We start from the raw sequence: 21,390 nt of genomic DNA on the forward strand, positions 1-21,390 counted from the left end.
GAATTAGATTGGTTGTCATTATAACGATAATTATTTAGTGAGTTAAAAGAATTAGTTCGATTATAATTTCATCCGTTACTTTCTCGATAATTATTAGTTTGCGTATTTATTAATATTAGGTCCGGATCTTGTATTATTTCCAAAGTTTTGCACAGAATTAAATTCACGATTATTATAATGTTGGTTATTGTGTGGGAAATTTGAATTTGTGTTTCGGTTTTGCATATGAAAATATTTTTTTCTGCACTCGTTTTCAGAATAACCAATCTTTTTACAATAATTGCAAGTTATATAACTTGATTGATTATGATTGATTATTGATGATTTATAAGTTTGTATGATATTGAGATTTTTTAACAAATCTGACAGTACTTTCTATTGCGTCTTCCAAAGTATTAAATTTTTACGCTAAAAGATATTGTCCTATATGTTTATATAATCCGCCCACAAAGTGGTCTATTAGTTTATTAATAGCAAATACTTTTAATCCTATTCTTGCCGTCAGATCAGGGTAGTTAGAAATCGCGACAATCATTTCAAAGTTTAATTTTCTTACTTTACTAATATATTCCTCCATGGATTCGTTTCTATGCTGTCTGAGATTATTTCCAATTCCCAATTATCAAAAGACTTGAAATTACTAAATTCTTTTTCTAACGCGTCGCATAATTCGTCGAGATTCGTTATTGTATATATTGACTTAATTAATGCAGCATCTCCTGTTAATTTAGTTTGTAAGACGACTTTAAAAAAAAATAATCTTTCTTCTGGTTCGACTAATTCAAGAATCCCTTACAATCGGATATGAATTGGTATATCGGAACATTTGTATCATTAAAGACCGGCAAAAATGATAAACTTAGTAATACTATGACGTATGGGAAAATAACTATTGCTTGTCGAAGTAGAGGATCTTCGACTCTGTTGGCCATGGAAACGACTTGGTTCATTCATAAAATGTACGGGTGACAACGCCTGATCATTCATAATTATCGGTTTTTTATTTGAAAATATATGATCGGATTTGAAGCTATTATTTGTCGAGCTATTCTCGGAACTGTCGGTATTATAATGCGCTTTGGAATTTCTATATTCATAAGACTTACAGTAGCAGTACGATGTAAAGCATAATTGTCCGATGAATATTCATCGCTGGCCCCGGATGTCCAAGATTTGTTGTCCAAGAGGTTGCTTTTTTATGTGCTGATTGTCCACGAGGAAGTCTCGTCGTTGCTCGAAGGGATATCTGCTTTCGTTCCGGAAAGTCTTGTAACTCTTTCCTCGCTCGATCGCCGGGTATATTTCTGGTGTCTCGGCTCCTTAACGCCTTTTACCTCAGGTGATTTTTGCACTTAGACCGCAGTCCACCAAGGTTTTATCGGTCAACAAGTAAGCCGAATAGCATGATAATGAGGAATGATTGTATCTATTGTCGCACTTGTCAAGTGGAAGCAATAATCATCAATTAGCCTTTGTCTCCTACTTTACCAGATTGTGAAGTTTTCTCGATTCTAAGCTTGGCTGTGACTTCTTTCTTCGTGTCTTGTTTCGTTAACTTTGTTTTTTGTGATAGAACAGAGAAATACTGGTAGAAACCTTCAATCTTCTAAACAGTTCGGTACCACTGCCACCAGTGTTACGTGCAGGATGCGACGTAATGTTAAAGAATTAAAACCACAGGAGAACTGTCGTGATTGAACTTTATTTAGACACTTAAGTCACTTAACAGGTATTAGGATATGTTCCCTTTGAATTTAAAACGAGAGCTGACCATAGGACCAAAATGAATCCTATTTATAGTCGAGATAGGTGATATTCTTAATAACAAAACGCGTCCTGAGGAGATACAAAATGATAGAAAACGGATTGATATGCATTCTGATGACATGTTCGCTCATTTAACAGAAATGTGTAAATCTTTCTTTCATTAAAAGATATAACAAAACATTAAAAACGTTTAATTAATGGAACAGATCCTTTGTTTCTCATTAGGGAAGTGGTCTTTCCACATCAAAGTGATAAACGTCCATTTAGCATATCAGTCTTAATGTTAAATGGATATCTTAATGTATAATATTTCAGTAATGAGAAATTAATGAATAATCAAATGAATAATCGAGTTGCGGCACATAACAGAGCCCGTCTTCCGCAATATACGCCACAAACATATTCGCGAATATAAAAATAAAAAAGCGATTGAGATGATAAACGATTCGCGATGAGTACGTGCTGTCGAGCACTTCTGCTCCGACCGCCCGTGTCACCGAAACGCGAATCCATGTTCGGATAAATTCATGGAATACCGAGCGCTGTTCGGGGAATTTGTCTCTGCTTACGGAAAATCCGTATTCAATTTGCGGTCGAACCGCAACGATCGTATCCGAATATCAACCGATTCGGGTATATAATCGCTTCCGTAAGTAGAGCAAACACTTATTTTCTAGCAACCAGCTGCCACATATAATCCAGAGCTGCGATCGTAATCATTTTTTACCGAAATTCTAAGCAAACAAGAAGTACTCGAGAACTACCGAATTCGAACAGAAGCATCCGTCTTCCGACCTCCACGCATACAAGATAGAGTTCACTGAGCAGAGAGCTATCTGCCTCGACCTACTTAAGCTCTCGTATGCAAACCTAAGTCTCGAGTCTTGAAACAGAGGAGTTACTCTACCCTCGGCCGAAGGCGGTAGAGATTCTCCTGCCTGCCTCGTACAAATTCTGTCTTAACCAACGGACTTTACATCTATGATCGACAGATCGCTCGACCACGAAGGAAAGACTTGGCGATCTATTAAATTTTGCGAACGCAAGTCTAACTAGCGAAAATAAAAGTATACTGCAAAGATGCTTATTCGCGAAATACTTGTAAATACACTGTACATAAAACTTCTGTAAACATCTAAAATTAATTGTAAAGTGAGGATATACTCGCACTGAGAATACGAACGCACTCGCCCGCCTTCCGTCCCAATGCGCATTCCACGAAATTCCACCAACTGTCAAAACAAGCGTGCTGCGAAAATTCTCAGAAACAGTGTTCGAACAGCTGATCGCACCGAACGCGATTGACATTCTGTATATAACACATAACATAAACCGTTTCTGTAAACTTGTAAATAATAATTCGTCTCTTTGTATTAAACTTGTATTAAAATTGTTGTTACAAGAATTGTGTTTCTTAAATTTTTACTCACTCACCTAGTTTACCCGGCTGACGATTGCGCCAATAATCGTATTCGCACTTACGAAAATATACCCGCAGAGCGCGACTCCGTAACAAGTAACTGTTAACTGTTAAATTTGAAAAAATGTACGTTACTGTTACTAAAAACTAAAACTAAAAAAAAAATAACGCCGTTACTATTCCATTGCCAAAAAGAAATAACAAGTAATGCGTTACTTTCCAATCCTGATATTTTCTGCTCCATCCAGGTATTACTGACACTGGCTAGCCATTCGAAATATTTTCACAAGAAATAAGTTCGGAGATAAAGCATTTTTTAGTTCTTCCAGGAATTACTGGTTAATCGTTTCCCGGATATTATTGCATCCGTAGTCTATGTCACGTTAATTTAATTATATGTTTATGTTTATTAATCTAATAATAGATCTACATTCGTTTTAATATTGGAATTATAATTGATGCAACTTTTCATATCTCATTACTTTTTATAAAAAAATTAATACATTTACATTATACAAGTCTGATTATACCTTTATCTTATACATTTATCTTATACGTTATCTATACGTTATCTTATTTTTAAGTTTTTTTCTTAGACTACGAACCAGACAAATTCATTTTTATAAATTCCCAAGTAGCACAATCTGGTCGTATAATAATCGTAGAAATGTTTATACGAGTTTTTTAAAAACTTTATGAATTTTTTGTATAATCCTTATACGACTAAAATGTATACATAGTAACGTCATAGAAATTATATCAACTTAGTGGGGGATCTAAACTACTTTGCGACATAGTAACGTCATTATAATTTCTTGTGTGATTCTTATATAACTACCCATTAAAAATCAACTTCTTAATTTAGATATTAAACACAAAAAAATTATTTAATTGTTATTTTACAATATTACATTTTATGGACTTTCACAATTTATTACAAATATGTTTTTTTTTACACTCGCAACTTATTTTTATGCGCAATCGCAAATATTACACGAAAGAAAACTTTGGTGCTGAACAGAATTCGAATCCTAGCAATTTCGCGGATCGCTAGATAAGTGCACTTTATTAGTCTAACCGCTTTATTAGTCTTTGTTGAGTAACAAAATACATATAAATGGTATATTGGATATTTCTTTTTTAGCGAATATGTCTTATTCATTGGAAACGCGAAGCGTCCGAAGTCCGCAGATCAAAAATCGCGATAATAACGCTCTTTGTTATTGAAATAATTTTCTGGGATAACTTAATCCGCCAATCTTTGGTTTTAGAAAATTAAATATGTATACGGAGTCGCATAAACGTTCCAATGATTCGAAATGCATGTTACAATACGGCTGATGTATAAAAAGTCGCTTAAACGTAACAAAAATCTAAAAATAAATAATCGATGTTAACTTTTTAGTATAATTTTCTTTTACAGAATGCGGAATTCGGAATTCAATACGATATAAACGTTTTTAAAAGTCATATAAATTTTCTTACAACTTTGTCCTCCTTCTCGGGTTTCTTACTGAATACAAATCCGCAAATGAAATTGCTAACAAGTATATATTTAAGAACATTAGACTTAAATATATACTTAAAAATGGTGTTTTAAGTATCTTTTAGTCAAAATAGCTTAAAAGTGATAGGGCAATTTTATTTATGGATTTATTTTTAGCGATTAAAAATCCATGTTCAAATGTCACATATTATATTGATTGTTTTATGCAAAAAGTTACAATTATGAATGAATTGAAAGAAAGATAGTAATAATCCGCTTATGCAATATGAATAATCACTTGCACATAGCAATTTTTGTTATCGCTGATTAAATTCAAAATTAATATCAAAATATAATTTGTGTAAACAATCATTATTAAATAATTTTTGTTAATGTAAACAATTTGAATGAAAATTATTATAATACCGTTGAATTTGACAGAAAAATTACATGAATACTGTATTGCATTATTTTTCCGCTATTTACATAATTACATAAAATAATATTGTATTATTTATCTTGTATTATTTATTCATTTTTTATTTAAAAAAAATATATGTTAACATGTCACAATTAATATGTTAATGTTCATTTAATTAATTAATAATGCTTTAATACCAATTAATAAATGTCCTCAAAGGAACTCAATGGCGAAAGTATCATATGAAAGATTCTTTTTCACGAAAACATTATTTTTCATTTCTTTTAATATGATTATTGTTTTTAAAACATCAACAATATTAATTTGCATACAAATTAATAACTAACTATATTTTACGGAAAAAATAACAAAGTTATGTATTATACAAACATAATATGTCATTCTCATTTGTATTACTTCTTTTATCCATGTGTCGAATTTTATTAAATTTCATTTTTTTACAACAAATTGAGTGTTTAATGATTATTTAAACAAATTAATTGACTATTAATCTTGGATTTATAATCGATGATACCAGCAATTGTTATATGCAGTTGATTATTCGAATTGCATAAGGGTCTGCGCACAATAGAGCAAATATTAGGAACAGAAATATATAATATTAAATTTTAGAAATCAAAAATTTGGAATAAAAATTAAATGTTATTCATGTTACATCCGGTGGACTCTACGATTCTTTCGCGGTGAACTAACGGCTCATCGGTAAACGATAATGTTACCTGCGAGTCGTTCAGCCCAAAGAAAATTAAGAAATTAGGAAATTTAAGAAATGAATGAAATATGAATGGGCTCGGAAGGATGGCACAGCTATTCTTTCGAGGGTTAAGCGTTGAAACGTGAATTCTTGAGTCGAAACACACGTTTATGTCTCGGCACTGGGTCAATAATAAGGAAACGCTATGATGCCGTGACATAGACATGCAGTCGTCGTTTTTAGATCAAGAAATTTAATTCTTTTTACCAGGGAAAGATCTCGTGCGATCAATGGGATAGGGGAAAGAGAACGAGGATTTAAAAAAAAAATAAAAAAATTAAAGTTTAAATATAATTTTTAACGAATATGGAAATATAGATGATTTTAAAGAAACAAGAGAAGTGTGGAAGTATGTGAATGCGTGTATGATATCGTGGGTGTTACATTGGTGCCGAGATTATCGGGTAGGATTTCAACGAGGGGTCATGTAAATGTATGAATCAAATTTTCTGAATGAATTGATAATTCTACCCGGTTATACAATTTGATTGTTGAATAAATTTAGATTAATAATAGTGTTACGATCGAGCATTGTTCCGTTTGACGCTATCTTCGTATCGATTTCCAATCTCAAGATCGTTCTTTGCCGACGCGGTCGTCAAGCGATTGTCAAGCATTGTTGTGGTGAAAGAGTCAACGGCGCGGCGCGCGAGTTTGAGCCGAGTCGCGGTGAATTCCGATTATATTATTAAAGAAAGAGTTCTTGTATCATTGTAAACAATAAAGTATGTTCCTCCGTTTTCTAAAAACTGTCTCTTTCTTCCCTGACGTGAGTGTAACGCGAGTGTACCCGCCGCGAGTGCGACAATAGTGATATTTCGTCATGGCGTTAGTCAAACGTAGTATACAGATGTAGATGAAATTAATGCTGGAAAGTTAAGGAGGACCAGTAACCTTGATTTTCTTTAGAAGGTGGGATTATTAGGTCGAATAAACTAGGATTTAAGATCGAAAAAAAGGGGCTCATCGTCATGAAATAAGGACCGGGGGATAAGACTTGGAAATCAATAAGAATAAGAAAGAGAGATAAGGAAAGATTCGCCGATAATTCAGCAACCGGGAACCTTCAAGAGCCTACTTTTAAAAGGCCTGCTATGATATTCGATGTCTCGAGAGGTCCATAATAGTTAGTAAGAGAGAATGAAAGAAAGAAGAAAAGAAATAGATTTAAGTAAGATGGAGCAAAGGAATGGAATGAAAATCCGAAAATTTACAATCGAGATTAATATTAATGGAGCACTTACCGTTTATTGAACAAGGAAGTTGTGAGGAAGAAAGAGTCACGCTTCCCTTCCAGAAGGTTGTCTTTGATGCACTCTAAGTTAAAATTGCAAAAGATAGGCTGAGATGTGTGAACGGATGAATGGATGATGTGATTTTGAAAGGTTAATTAATAATGCTCTCGCGGTCTGGAAGGAGCTCTATTTATATAGAATGACCAGAGTCTAATTCTTTGTTGAGGAGGAATAGCGATGGCAGGAAGTCTAAGGTAAAGTAGGAAGATTTATATTAAATACCGTTTCTCTCTCGTACTTGTCGTGTGCCTATATGCAGTATTCGGACTTGTAACAGGTCCAAGGATTTGAGGATTAATAATAATAAAAAAAATCCTTACGTATTCTTTAAAATAAAAAGGATTATTATAACATACTTAAATAGTCGGAATGATTACAAATCTTTCTCTTGCTTTTCGAAATACGATATCTTATTAATTGAAAAAAGAAATCAATATTTTTATAATAAAGAAAATTATATTAATCACGCTTTTAGGAAAGAAAAGAATCGTGGAGTCCACTGGACGTAATGTCTCGAACGATTTACAAAAAAATTTTTTCTTTATTATTAAATTACTGATAAAGGCCGGATTGCGATTCTTTCAAAGGCCTATCTTTAAAAAAAAAAAAAAAAAAAAAAAAAAAAAAAAAAAAAAAAATAAAGCGCAAGACTCAGCATACAGTGGAACTTTTTTTAAGATATATTTTGTCACGGCTAGCTAAATCTAATAATTATAAAATATAAGAATGCGTATAGAAAAAATATTGATTTATTGATTTATCGATTGATTTCCTATTGGTATCAGGCTATGCCTATACCAATGCCTACTATACCTATACTTATGCCAATGGAGATTCGGATGACACCTCTGAGAAAAAACTCCTCTCCTCTTTAAAATGCGTTTGGAAGTAAGAAGTTGTGAGAAGCTCGCGCGGGGGGTTCTGACTATTTCTACCTATAAATAAGAGTGCGGAGAAAGCGCTCCAGTTTGCCATCTTTAGCCTTATCTTTAGCCTTGATCTTATCTTCAATTCAAACCTTAGTGTTGAATCTTTTAATTTGTTTTGTATCAGTTTTAACAAGTTACTGTTAGCAGTATTGTTAATTCCGATCCATTACTATATTTGGTTGTAATAATTCTCTTAGGAAAATTTAATCCAACTGAGTTAAAGCCTTTTATTTTAATAAAGGTAATTTTAAATTTAAACCAGAATTGAAAGATTAAAATCTTATTCTTCTTCTAATTCTTCTTCGTAAACTGAAATCAAGAGAATAATTCTAAATCTAAATTTGATCGTTAATAAAGAGCGTAGCATATCAATTAGTCGCAACCAATGGTGTTGCAACTAAACAATTTGGATTTAGAGTTTTAGATAATTATTAATTCCCAAAAGCATTCATGCTTAAAAGAGGAAGGCTCAAATTAAAAGATTAAGATTTCAATTAAATCAAACGATAATTTCAAATAAGGATCCCTTCCACTTTTCCAAAAACGACCCAAAATTAAAATAATTAAAAATAAAATATAAATTAATTAAAATCGATTTTGAAATAAACTATCCGAATTACAATGAGCTAGATAGGAAAGACTCGCAATATAAAATTTATAAAATTCGTTATTTGAGTTGACTAAATCACAAACCAATCCAATCCCAGGATAAAATATTTAAATGTATTGACTCAAAAACGGACAATCAGAACATGACAGCTCCCCTAATCAGATCTCGAATCAACAAATACTTTCTAGATAAGATTTCCGCTGCGCAACCAAAATTGTATAGCATTTTACTAATAAAATGGAACATGCCGACACATGAGAAACGCAGAAGTCACCGAGATTGTTCGAGGCCGACACCCCCAAAACTTAATTAAGAAAACGCCAATCAGAAGTTTGCGATTAGCAGTCGCCGGCGGGCACACCAATGAGTAAAATTAAGGTGTGGATGGAAAATTTTAAAAACTTATTCAATCATTCGCCGGAAAAACTAGAAATACAAAAACAATTACTATCCACGCAATGCCGCTTCCCTTCTTTTCTTACACCCGCGATTTTTCTGAACTCTCATTCGAAAATTAACACGAAAATCCATCACGCTCCGGAACCTCTCATTCATTCAAAATCCTATATAAACCGTAACTTTTAGGACATTGTTCTTTTATTTTTCCAAAATCTCGTCGCCTTGGGCCCTCATCAGAACATAGAAAGTTAAAGTCAGTGCGTGATTAAAACTTACGAGTGACGTTACGAATTCGAAATCCCGCCGATTATCATGCAACCTTCTCAACTCACTCATCATCGACAGCATCGACAATAGTAAGTCGAATTCTTTCGACCTAAGCCCTAAGGATTTGCGGTCATCACGGTGTATTTTCCCTCTCACTCTTGCTGTTCATAGGCTCGCCCTAAGGATTCGCGGTTGCCGAGTAACTTGATGTATTCTATCCTTTTCATCTATTCAATCTTCCCTGTTATAGTGTTCCGAACTGAACTGCTGCCTCTCTCTGGACAGAAGCGTACAGAAGAGCTTTAAAACATTTAAGGGTAAACAAATAACTCATACACTAGGAGGCAGAACAGGTCGCCCCGCTTTCAGAAGCGGACTTCATTGCCGCGCTCCACACAGCCTCCGCCGCGGATAATGCGCCTAACTCGGCTCGTTCGCGGAGGCGGATTTAACTGTCACTGCCGTGGAAAACAAACTGACCCCCGTGATTGATTTACTTTCATTTACCGAAAGAGAACCGTCCCCCGAAGAATTTTATCTCCCGTCATTCTATCATCTCATTCAACAGTTTTCTTAATCACCCACTCTCCCTCCGCCAGGAACCTTTTACGTGGAGATCACGATAAACAAAAGACTCAAAACCGCTCTTTGGACAGAAATTTCACAAAAATATCCATATGACATGATCACGCTTTTTATTTCTTCCGACTCCCTTCCGTATTTCATTCCCGTAAATTGCTTCTATGATGCTATCTCAGATCCTTCTCCTGTTACGTTCGAGACGCGACGCAATGTTAAGAAATTGAAGTCAAAAGGGAACTGTCTTGATTGTATTTTTATTTTTAAACCCGATACATTTGATGAGTATTGAGATGTTTCCGCTTCGAGTTTCTGACGAGAACTAACTTTTGTGAGTAAGACAGATCTTCGTTCAAGACGAGATAGACGGTATTTCATTAATAACCAATAACGCAACCATGTTCTGTTGCAAAACATGGTGATTAGGGCGGTTTCCTAAGAAGGAAAAACATGAAAATTTGGAAATGTATCGAATAATATTGCGATGATTCGTTTGATTAGGACTTCTAATAAACTTCGTAATCGATTACGAAATAAAAGTAAAAGTTTATCAGAATACCTTGGCTTTAAATCTTATTTATTAAGAGTGAAGAAAAATGTTTAAAATTATTTTAGTAAATATCAATTATCAAAAAAGTTCTTGAACCAAGTTGCGGCACGTAACACTCTTGAAATTTAATAGGCAACACTATCTGAGAATCGAATAATTATTGAACACATGTATAATACCAAGCAGGATTTTACACTACATCTCACTACACTGGAAAATCAAATTAGAATCGATTTCCCCGAGAATTTCTGCCTGATGACTGAATCCATGTAATACGCGACACGCGCGCGCCCGTACGCACACATGCATACACGCATACATTTATACATTTACTCTCCCAGAACGCTCGCATTGCGTTCACATATTATTCGAATTTGTAACTTTATTTTTTTTTATTGTAAATCAGACAAACTTCGTAATTAAGTATTTGTTTTTTTGAAATAATTATTTATTAACCCTCCTTCATTCCCCGCTTCCCGAAAGGTTACACGAAGTCCTATCTCAGATTAAAGAGATTAATTTCTCTGACCTAAAAACGAACCAGCGGGCGCACTGGCGCAGGCAGGCGTTATAGCGTCATTGATGTTGACCCGTAGTCTGTGCACAAAAAGTGCATTCAACTCGCAGATCAACACTTCAAATGTCGGTTTGCGAGAGAGAAAGATAGTGTTACGTTCGAGGTTCGAGAGGAGAAATAATATTTTTTGGTCAGGAACTCGGGTGGACGCATGGAACTGTCTTTACTCTCCCGGATCGACGTCGTGGGGTCGAACGCGCCCTAAGAGTACAGGGAATAGGTCAACGTCAATGACGCTATAACCCCTTACCTGCGCTAGCGCGGTCGGTGGTCCGTTTTAAGTCAGAGAACCGAATCTCTTTAACCAGGGATGGACTTCGTGTGATCTTCAGGGAGCCGTGAACGGTTCGGGGTCAAGATTTTTTTTAAGCAAATAAATAGAAACAATTCGGGTTAACTACGATTTAATAATAAAAAAAGGAAATACAACATCTTAACTCTACGCTCGTACGAAGTAACACAAATGTTAGAGTGTACATTTGAATATAGAAAATTATTGTTTACAAAACTTTCATACACAAAACTTTATATAATTGAAAATCCGGTTTCTAAATTCCCAAATGCTCTAATTGGAGCAAAAAGTTAGTTATTGCGAGCATGTCGACGGGATCGGATTGAAGGGGAGGAGCGCTGCGGAAAGCTTTCACAGGGACGAGATAAAGAAGAGGATCTCGGGAAATGTATATCGGGATAGTATCGAAGTTGATGTTTTGAGATTTGCTCCCAAAACTGGTTGTCGGATTTAAATTTTCTTTTTATGTAAAAGTGAATTTCCGGTGGATGAGTGGGAGAGCGAAGAAATTGGCGGACGAGATGATAGAACTTCTCCACGTCGAAGTGGAGAAGTTTTCTGGAGTGCATTGATGTTCGAATTCAGCCGCGGAGCGGAGGGCGGTGGCGTATTCTTGCAAAGAGATATTAGCGAGTCTCGGTACGATCTCGATTAATAGCTCCGTGAGTTCCTCGGCGTGTTCGGTTTCGCGACGAATCCGTTTGTTTTGCTTCTCCCGACGGTGTCGCAATGTCCATTTCGTTTGTTTGTTCGGGATGGCTTTCGTTTTCACTATGTAAATATAAGAGTTAGGTGAAAGAGAGTGAGTGAGTTGAGAGAGGTAAAAGAATTGAGGAATCGTGGTAGGACAGCTTCACCGAGTCAATCGGCGGCTTGCCAATTTGGAATGTTGAGGAATCGGAGGAAGCAGCTTCACCGAGTCAATCGGCGGCTTGCCAATTTGGAATGTTGAAGTAATTTAAGGAAACAATTAAGTCAAAATCGCGAATCAAACAACCAGTCAACCGCGGAAAAGAATGATAAAGATGGACTTACTTTTGCTGTGGCGGGGCGCAGGTGATGCACGAGAGCTGTGGTGCCTTGGCTGGATCGTGAATCACATGAAAATTGAAGTTCGCGCACAGATTCTAACTGGAAATTTTTCGGTAATAGCTTCGAATGATCGCGTCCTCGAAGGTGTGGAGCGAAGAGAAGAGAAAGCGATCCGCTCCAAGTCGCGGTTTATAAAGGGTTCTGGAAGGGTGGGAATATCTGAGGGCGTGATGAATTTCCGCGTTGGCTTGTCGAATAATAGTTTAGAAAAATTGCGAGTATAGGGGAAGGAGGGGAGCGGTGTTCTGTGAATTGTACTTGTTTTTATATTTCCGGATTTCTAGCGAATGACGGAATTTGTTAGTGAAAATTTCATCCGCCATTCCACACTTTCAATTATTCATTGGTGTGCGCGCTAACGGCCGCTAATCGCTTCTTTTTGATTGGCGTTTCCTTAGTTTCCCCACCAGTTTGGGAGATGTCGCCCTCGAACGATCCGACGCGTTTCTCATCCGTCAAGAATTTGATTTTGTTAATATTTCGAATTTTATCAGTATGTTATAATGTCTTTTGGCGCCGACAAAGCTGTCTTTCGCAAAGAATTATTTTTTGATAGCGAGACGTATCGCGAGAGGAATTTTTGTATATTTATTTAGGGTCTTCTAGATCGTTCGAGGCGCTTCGTTTTCCGATTAGCAACTGTTATCTTTTTCCGAAAGAGAAGAATTTGTGAAGTCCCCCGGACGTAACAATAGAAAGAGAAATAAACAGTTCTGAGCTCCGATTAAGTCAAATTTCTCTTTTCGAAACTTAAACGTAACATACACAATGACTATAAATAAGTATAAAATGTGGTATCTTATATTTGTATTCATTGTACGCTATTATTTATTCCTATTGTATTCATTATACAATTTTGGACGTAACATGCACAATAAATAAAAATAAGTATAAAATGTGGTATCTTATACTTGTATTCATTGTATTTAATTTTTATTCTGAATTTTTATTTCTAAAATTTAATATTTATTTCTATTAATATTTCTTCCCTTATGGGCAGGATCTGATAATTACCATTCTTTTTTTTTTTATCTATAACTGTAACTTTTTGTAAGCAGCCAATATGTTGAAGAATTAAGGACAATTCTTTAACGTTGGTCAAAATTAATACGGTCACCGATAATATGAATTCAGCAAGTAATCAAGTAATCAATGAAACAGAGAAACATGCTTGTCTTTGCATGGATATTATTTGCAACATATTTTATTTTATTTATTCCTCGATATTCATTCTGTTTCTAGTTCTAATACAAGCATTTCAGATATGTTCTTGAAAGATTCGTTGTCGGTAATGATTTGTTTTATATATTCGTTTTCTGTTTTTTAAGGCCGTTTTATTGAGTTGTGATTGAGATGGAATTCCTTCGGAAAATTATTAATTAGTGCTAGCGTTTTATGCTATACTGGTACACTCTTCGAAATTGGTGCACTCTTTGGAGTCTAATGCGCTCTTCGGAGTCTTGGTGCGCTCTTCGGAACCTCGTGCGCTCTTCGGAGCCTTGGTGCGCTTTTCGGAGCTTGGTGCGCTCTTCGGAGCCTGTACGCTCTTCGGAACTACTTACGCTCCTTGGAGCTGTAAATTGAATATTTTCTTATTTTCAGATAAATCTCTTCAGTTTTTTCCCTTCACGAACTTGATCAGCTGTCCTTTAAACGCCTTTTCCAACATCACCTAAGAACGTTTCCTGCTCTTTTATGCCATCCCTTCACTTGACTGCACAATCTAGATATTTATAAAATTTTATTTATTTTTATCGTTCATTTTACAAAACACAATAAGTGACTTTTATAGATTTTTTTGTCTCTGAAAACAATTCATAAATGAAATTGCTCTATTATGTCACATGTAATTTTAGCATTTTTAAGTCCAATTTTCTTAAAAATATGACATAATAAAGCAATTTTATTTACAGATCTGTTTTCAGCAATTAAAAAATAGGAAACTTATTATGATTCATAATCTAAAATCCGTGTCAAATAATATAATCAATAATCATTATATTGTTATGAACGAGCGGTAGTCCGCTCGTTTTTGGTCCCCGAATATTGATATGAAGATTGTTTCCTGTCAATGCGTTGTTGTTTATGAATTATTGATTTATTGATTGGAATGATTCGATGGAGAGACGGGTTTGAGAAATGACACGCGAGCGGATTGCGAGCGTGAGATTGTATTACGGACTGTGTAACTAGTTGTTGTGTTTATTAAAGTTTGTTCTTTTATAAACGGCCTCTATTTATTTTCGCGTGATGCGCGAGTGAGGGAGATTGTTGTGCGGACGCGCGACAATGTATCAAAAAATGAATTATACCTAATCAAAAACAAATCAACACAATTTAATTCCAAATATATGGTTATTTATTGTTTATTGAAGCAAAAGAAGAATTTTCAATATTTTATAAATTTTATCAATTGCAAACATCTCATCGAACAATATTTCAGTTATGATATATTGATGAATCAAAATGCAATGAATCAAAATTTTAATATTTTATATTAATTTTTGTTCGAAACATTTTGTGTAATATATTTTATTTGCAATTGTTATATTATATATCAGTTATTATTATGTTACATTAATATGTACTTTACTTTGTATAGAAAATTTAATTACATTTTTTTGAAAGTGAAAATATTTATAATTTTATTTTGATGTATACGAAGTTGAAAAGAGAGATGATTAGCAATTAGAAATATACTTTTAGTTTTATGTTTATTTAAATTTTATTAGTATTAAATAATATTATTTTCTAAACAGTTAGATGCAGAAGATGATGATGATGACTATGATGATGATGATGATGATTATAATGAAGAATATTCTGTGGAGACAAGATTCGAAGAAGAAGATGAAATCTGTAACTATTGGCAGCTTAAAAATTACAACTTTAACACTCAAAAAAGTGTAAGAAACGTGCACAAGGATCATGATCAAAGGGATGATGATGAGATAGGATCCGCAAATCCATGGCGAAAAACTGGCGGACTTCGTTTAACCAGAAACGAGTACCACCGATTCTGTGATACTCAATTAGAATGTAAGTGTTACAAAATAATTTTTGAATATTTTTGTTTATTTTGTGGATTATAGTTATTATGTTACACTCTTTCTCGCTATTTATTTTGATTTTTTTTTTTGGTCTTTTTTAACACATTATGTATTGTCTGTTTCTCTCGTTCAAAATATAAGTGCTAGTGATTTTTTGTTTACTTATGAAAAATAAATATTTAAATGAAAATCTTTTATGAAATATTTAGTATTATTCATTTTATAATAACTATTAGGTGCTTGAATTAATTCTTGCTGTTGTTTGCTATAAAAATTCATTATTTCAAAAGAACGATACATCATATTTTATTCAAAATATTGTCCTCCGGAAGCTACTAATCTTTTCTCACTTTTCGAATAACAAATGGGTTCTGTGGTAAGAAAATTTAGGTTTCTTTCGAAGTGATCCAGTCATCAATCCATTTTTTTATTCTTCGAAGGAACTGAAATGCTGCTCAGAAAGATCTGTGTCGACTGAAACAATGATAATCTGAAGGAGCAACGTCTGGTGAATAGGGCAGGTGGGGTAAGACATCCAATCCAAGTGCCTCCAAGATTCGCTTCACTGGTTTTGCATGTGGTCTAGCGTTGTCATGGAAAAGAATAACTCTGTCATATCTTTTGGCGTATTGCGGGCGTTTTTCTTTGAGTTGCTCGATTCAAATTGAGTAATTGTCGGTAGCGTTTAGCATTGGTTTGACTCGGTTGTAGCAGCTCACAGTATACTACACCGAATTGATCCCACTAAATGCATAACGTGATCTTTCTGTGAATATTCTGTTTTGATGTTGATGTTAATGATTCATCGGGACGGGCTCACGATTTCTTGCGCTTAGAATTATCGTAACAAATCCATTTTTTATCGCTAGTCTATCAATAAACGTTTCGCAATGTCTCTTTCTCTCAATTTATGTGAGACCCAGTTTTCTAGCTTTTGGATCATTCCCATTGCTTTTAAACGTTTACTAACGGTTGACTCATCGATATTTAACATTTCCGACAACTCTTTGAGCATCTGACATGAATCTTTTTAAAGTAATGCTTCCAATTCTCCATCTTCAAACTTTTTCAGCTGACTAGGGCGCTCTTTGTCATTCACGTCAAATTAATTGTTTTTGAATCGTCAAAACCAATCTCTGCATTTGTTGTTTCAGATAAAACATGCTTCCCATAAGCTTTCACTAGCAAATGATTTTCAGCAGCAGATTTCTTGAGATTAAAGCAAAAAAAGTAACAATTGCCCTTGCCAATGCAAATGCTCTTTTTTTTTTTGGTACGAAACCCGACATTTGTAAAACGAAAAAATTGTATTCTTTGCCGATCAAGTGTCACATACTGATTATTATAAAGCCTACTAACAGTATTTTCATACATCAACTATCATTCCGACCATGTTGAAATAGCACAAGTACTGATCTCTCCCAATTAATAGCAAGAATTGATTTAACCACCTAATAATATTAAAGGTTTAACAATGTTGAAAATATAAAAAAATATAAAAAATATAAAAAAATTATTTTTATATAATAATTGATATTTTTTATATAATAATTTGATATAATAATTTTTAATATCTGATTCTAAATGTAGTGCATATTTGAGAATAAACAAGTTGCGGTTGTTTTTGCTTATTAATTGAAATTTTATAATATTGTAATTATTTTTTTGTCTAAAAATTCATGTTGATTTGTACTTTTCAAATTTGTTGAATCTGTTTGGAATTTTACTACATAAAAAATAACATTCGAAATTAAAATTAATTTAATCAAATTTAACTATGCCCAGTTTTATTAGTGAAATTAGACTCCGACTGTATAGCATTAAGATATAACTAGGATTGTAGGGAAAAGATTCAAATGTTCCAAACCATAACCTTATAGACTGAGTCTCTTGAGTGCTAGAACTGTTCAAAGTTCGCTTTTATGGGTACATATTATATTATATAACACTGGTGGTATCTGATTTTTCTGTATTTAAGGCATGTCCCCGCGATTGCAGCAGTAACGGATTGTACCAAAGACATTGAAGCAATGTCTGAAATATATTTGGCACAGTTCATTAATCCAGCTAAGCCTTGGTCACGATCTATGCCGTTATGTCAGAGAAATTCAGATATGATTGTGATGACGGCGATGCCTCTGGAGTTTGCTTTAGAGAAAAAGATAGGCAAGTGGCGAATGTACAAATTGGAGTAAACCAGTCTTTACGGGCTCACCTCGAAGCAGTTACTAGTTGTGATAAGATCCACTATGGACGACGTGAAAGATATTTTAAAAAATAGTCGCGTAAACATTCATTGGATGGGGAAGTGCTAAATTTGCATAATCATAATAGCAAACTTTGTGTAATTTTAGCACTCAAGGGACTTATTTTGCAAAGTTGTGCATATGGAATTTTATAATTCTTTTTCGATAAGTAATCCTACAATCTTAATATTGTATCTGTATATCTCAGTATTGTACATCCGCAACTCAAACTCAAGGACTCAAAACCGGTATAATTTTTATACTGGTATTGTGCTATAGCAAACCTATACTGAAATTGATATCTCGAAACAGAAATATCGAAACTAATATTGTACTGAAACCGATATAAATACGATGTATCGAAACCGAAATAAATACTATTTTTTCGGTTTTTCTTTTAATGATGGTAAACTAATTATAAGATTTTCCGCTAATATTTATTTATATTTCTACGATATTTTTAGGATGCTTTTAATTATATCGGAAAACAATTTAAGTAGAAATTTGGAAGGAGTGTAGGATATGCAATGGTAATGCAAAGTAATCGGTGATGAATGTTTGGTTTTATTACAAATTTTAAATTTACACTTTGCTGTTAGCTTTAAACAATAAAATATCATCAAGAATATCATTTGTTAAATTATAGCATAAATTCGACAATATATATTTCAGAGAAAAGAATAAATTCTCAATATTGACCTGTATCGGAGGCAGCTAAGGCAATCTCGGCAAGCGAATGCAACTCCGGTATATTATTTTCGTTTTTATTCCAAAATTGTAAAATATTTTCTTCAGAATCCAAACAAGGATATTTTAACAATTTCTTCCCAAATAAGAAAGGAGGGTGTGCGTCACGACGGGACCCGACCACGAACCAGTCGTGAAAATTCGTAATTATTTTGCGAAAAAATACCACCTCAACCAGGAATTGAACCTGGATCTCCTGCTTATCGGGCAGGCATCTTATTCTTTCGACTACCGAGGCATGTGATGATATTTATCGCAAATAACGTGTTTAGAATAACACGTCAACAATACAATGGTATATATATATATATATATATATACAATGGTATATATATATATATATATATATATATATACATATATTACAATATACATATATACATGTATTCTTTCGAATCCCCACGACCGGTACTCCAGAGAGATAATGGTCCTATTCTCTCGATGGATGCAGGTCGGACTGCAGCGGTGACACCCTCCAACGCCATTGGCAAATATACAAATAATCCTCCTGGAGCACGACAGGAGAGATTGCATCAAGCATGGCTCGAGCCCCCGAAGTGAATTCATAAAGTCTAATACAAGTAGAAGTATTATCAGCGCAGTTATTAGTATTTACTCCCTTAACATCATATCTACATCTGCCTCATATTCATTTTCACATGCAGTTGAAATACTTGGTGCACAGTTATTATTATTAGGTGTACAAAAAAGTTCTGAGCTTTTTTTTGTAAAATTCAATCTTTATTCAAAAACAAACAAAAAAATATTAATCAGCGAAATATTCCCCATTTGCATCAATGACCTTTTGCCATCTTTCGGGTAGCTTGCGAATTCCTTGACGATAGAAGCTCACCGGCTTCGAAGCGATAAAGTCATCAATGCATTTTCGTATCTCTTCAAATCTCACGAAATGTGTATCAGCCAAATGATGCTGCAGCGGAATAGGTAGTAATCGGAAGGCGCCATGTCTGGCTATACGCCGCGTGCGGGAGAAGTTCCCAGCCTAACGCAAAGATATGGTCCTGAGTCGCTTTCGCAACATGTGGTCGAGCATTGTCATGAAGCAAGATCACTTTACGACGTCCTTGGCCAGTAAATGGCCTCTTTTCTTCTAATGCATCGCTCAAATTGATCAATTGTTGTTGGTAGCGGTCTGCCGTGATTGTTTCACCCGATTGTAACAACTCGTAATACAACACACCTTTCCAATCCCATCAGATACAGAGCAAACCTTCTTGGCGTGGATATTGGGCTTTGGCGTCGATGTCGAAGGTTGACGAGGGTCAACCCATGATTTTCTACGTTTAGGGTTATTATAAAGAATCCACTTTTCATCGCCTGTAATGATTTTGTGCAGAAAATCTTTTTTCCGAAACTTTGAAAGCAAAATGAGTGCAGTGTCACGCCGATTTTTGTTGTCTTCGGACAATTCATGCGGAACCCATCTGCCTTCCTTCTGAACCTTTCCCGTATGTAAACGTACGGAAATGGTTTGCTGCGTAACGCCAAGCTGTTCTGCAAGCGCAGAACTTTTCAGTTTGCGCAGAGTTTATATCCAGCAGTGCTTGCAATTCGTCTGTTTCAATCTTTTGAGGGCACGCGGTTCATCTTCAAGACAAATCTCCTTGGCGAAATTTTTGATACCATCTTTTACATGTAGTATGACTTACAGCGTTCTCTCCATATGCAGCACAAATCAGTGGCTTCAGCAGCATTTTTCTTCAGATGAAACGCGAAATGGATGGAAAATCGAATATGCTCTTTTATTATTGCCATCGTGAACACTACTGATTTTTGAGATTATGTGCATCAAACGCCAAACCATATGGCATTTTAGAAGGCCAAATGTCAACGCTTTAAAACTGCAAAAGGGCGGGAAGATATATAAAATTTAAATTGTTATTTCGATTATATGAAATCTAAAGCTCAGAACTTTTTTGTCACCTAATATTATGGAGCATTTTATATTTCTCCTGTATTTTTTGCTTATACTGCCAGTACGTATCAGTTCTTGCGTTAATACGATGTTAAAACGCACATCGAGAAATTCCCGTATCATTATTAAATAAATTTTTTCTCAAGCTACCATTGTGGCGTATATTAGTAATAGTATATCAATTTCGGTATAGTAGCTTTAAGTCTTTGTCTTAAAATGTTTTGAAAATTGACACGAAATAAGAAAACTGGAAAAATTACTGGTAAATATAGATAAGTATAGCTGGTATATTCGTATAACAGTATGATGTCATACCAGCGTTTCTGTACTTTGGTTTGTATAGGGGTTATGACCATATAATACTGAAAAATATCGGTATAATACCAGTATTTCGCATATCAGTATAAGTCTTTGTCCAAACTGAACATAGTTCTTTATAATAGAAATTGTACTTTCATTGTATAAGTTGAAAGTTATCTCAAATCGAGATTCAAATTTCCAAAAATACGAGTTGACAAAAATTGAATTTAATTGTACTTAGAGTGATCCAAATGTATTAAATAGAAGACTTTTTATTACTTTATTCCGCTTCTTAATTTGTATTTTTTTATTCAATCACAGCTTATGATCTAGCAACACAATGTCCTTCCCGGAGAGCATCCGCGAGAAGACACGCTGCCGCAAAATGTACTATACCACTAACGTCGCTCACAGGAACAACATCTTTGCCTCAATCAAGACCACAAAGTCGGCAACACTTTGGCTTCATAGATTCAATATTGAATCCAAGTCCCAACATTAGTCTGAATCCCAGCCCAAGTCACAGTCCACAGCCACGAGTACCAAGACAACCGCGGCGAGCACATACAATTGCACATGAGACTAAGAATGACAAAACTCATGACAATGATTTTGAAGATGACATCGATAAGGTAAAAAATACCATATATCA

The 21,390-nt window shown here is 34.5% G+C and overlaps 1 protein-coding gene across 9 annotated transcripts in view; it reads left to right on the forward strand.

Moving 5' to 3' along the window:
- Window positions 1-21,390, forward strand: part of spir (spire type actin nucleation factor) — a 217,165-nt gene that overhangs the window by 126,449 nt on the left and 69,326 nt on the right. For all 9 annotated transcript variants that reach the window (XR_016140380.1, XR_016140379.1, XM_089081615.1 and 6 more), the window contains 2 exons: window positions 15,219-15,498; window positions 21,060-21,370. Coding sequence is in view for 7 of the 9 variants with exons in the window: in XM_089081615.1 (XP_088937741.1) it covers window positions 15,219-15,498; window positions 21,060-21,370 (591 nt within the window). In the remaining 2 variants the exon portion in view is untranslated. The remainder of the gene's footprint in view (window positions 1-15,218; window positions 15,499-21,059; window positions 21,371-21,390) is intronic.

The sequence above is a fragment of the Pogonomyrmex barbatus genome, unplaced genomic scaffold (genome assembly GCF_055798465.1).
Source record: "Pogonomyrmex barbatus isolate J1 unplaced genomic scaffold, ASM5579846v1 scaffold5, whole genome shotgun sequence".
Lineage (NCBI taxonomy): Eukaryota > Metazoa > Arthropoda > Insecta > Hymenoptera > Formicidae > Pogonomyrmex > Pogonomyrmex barbatus.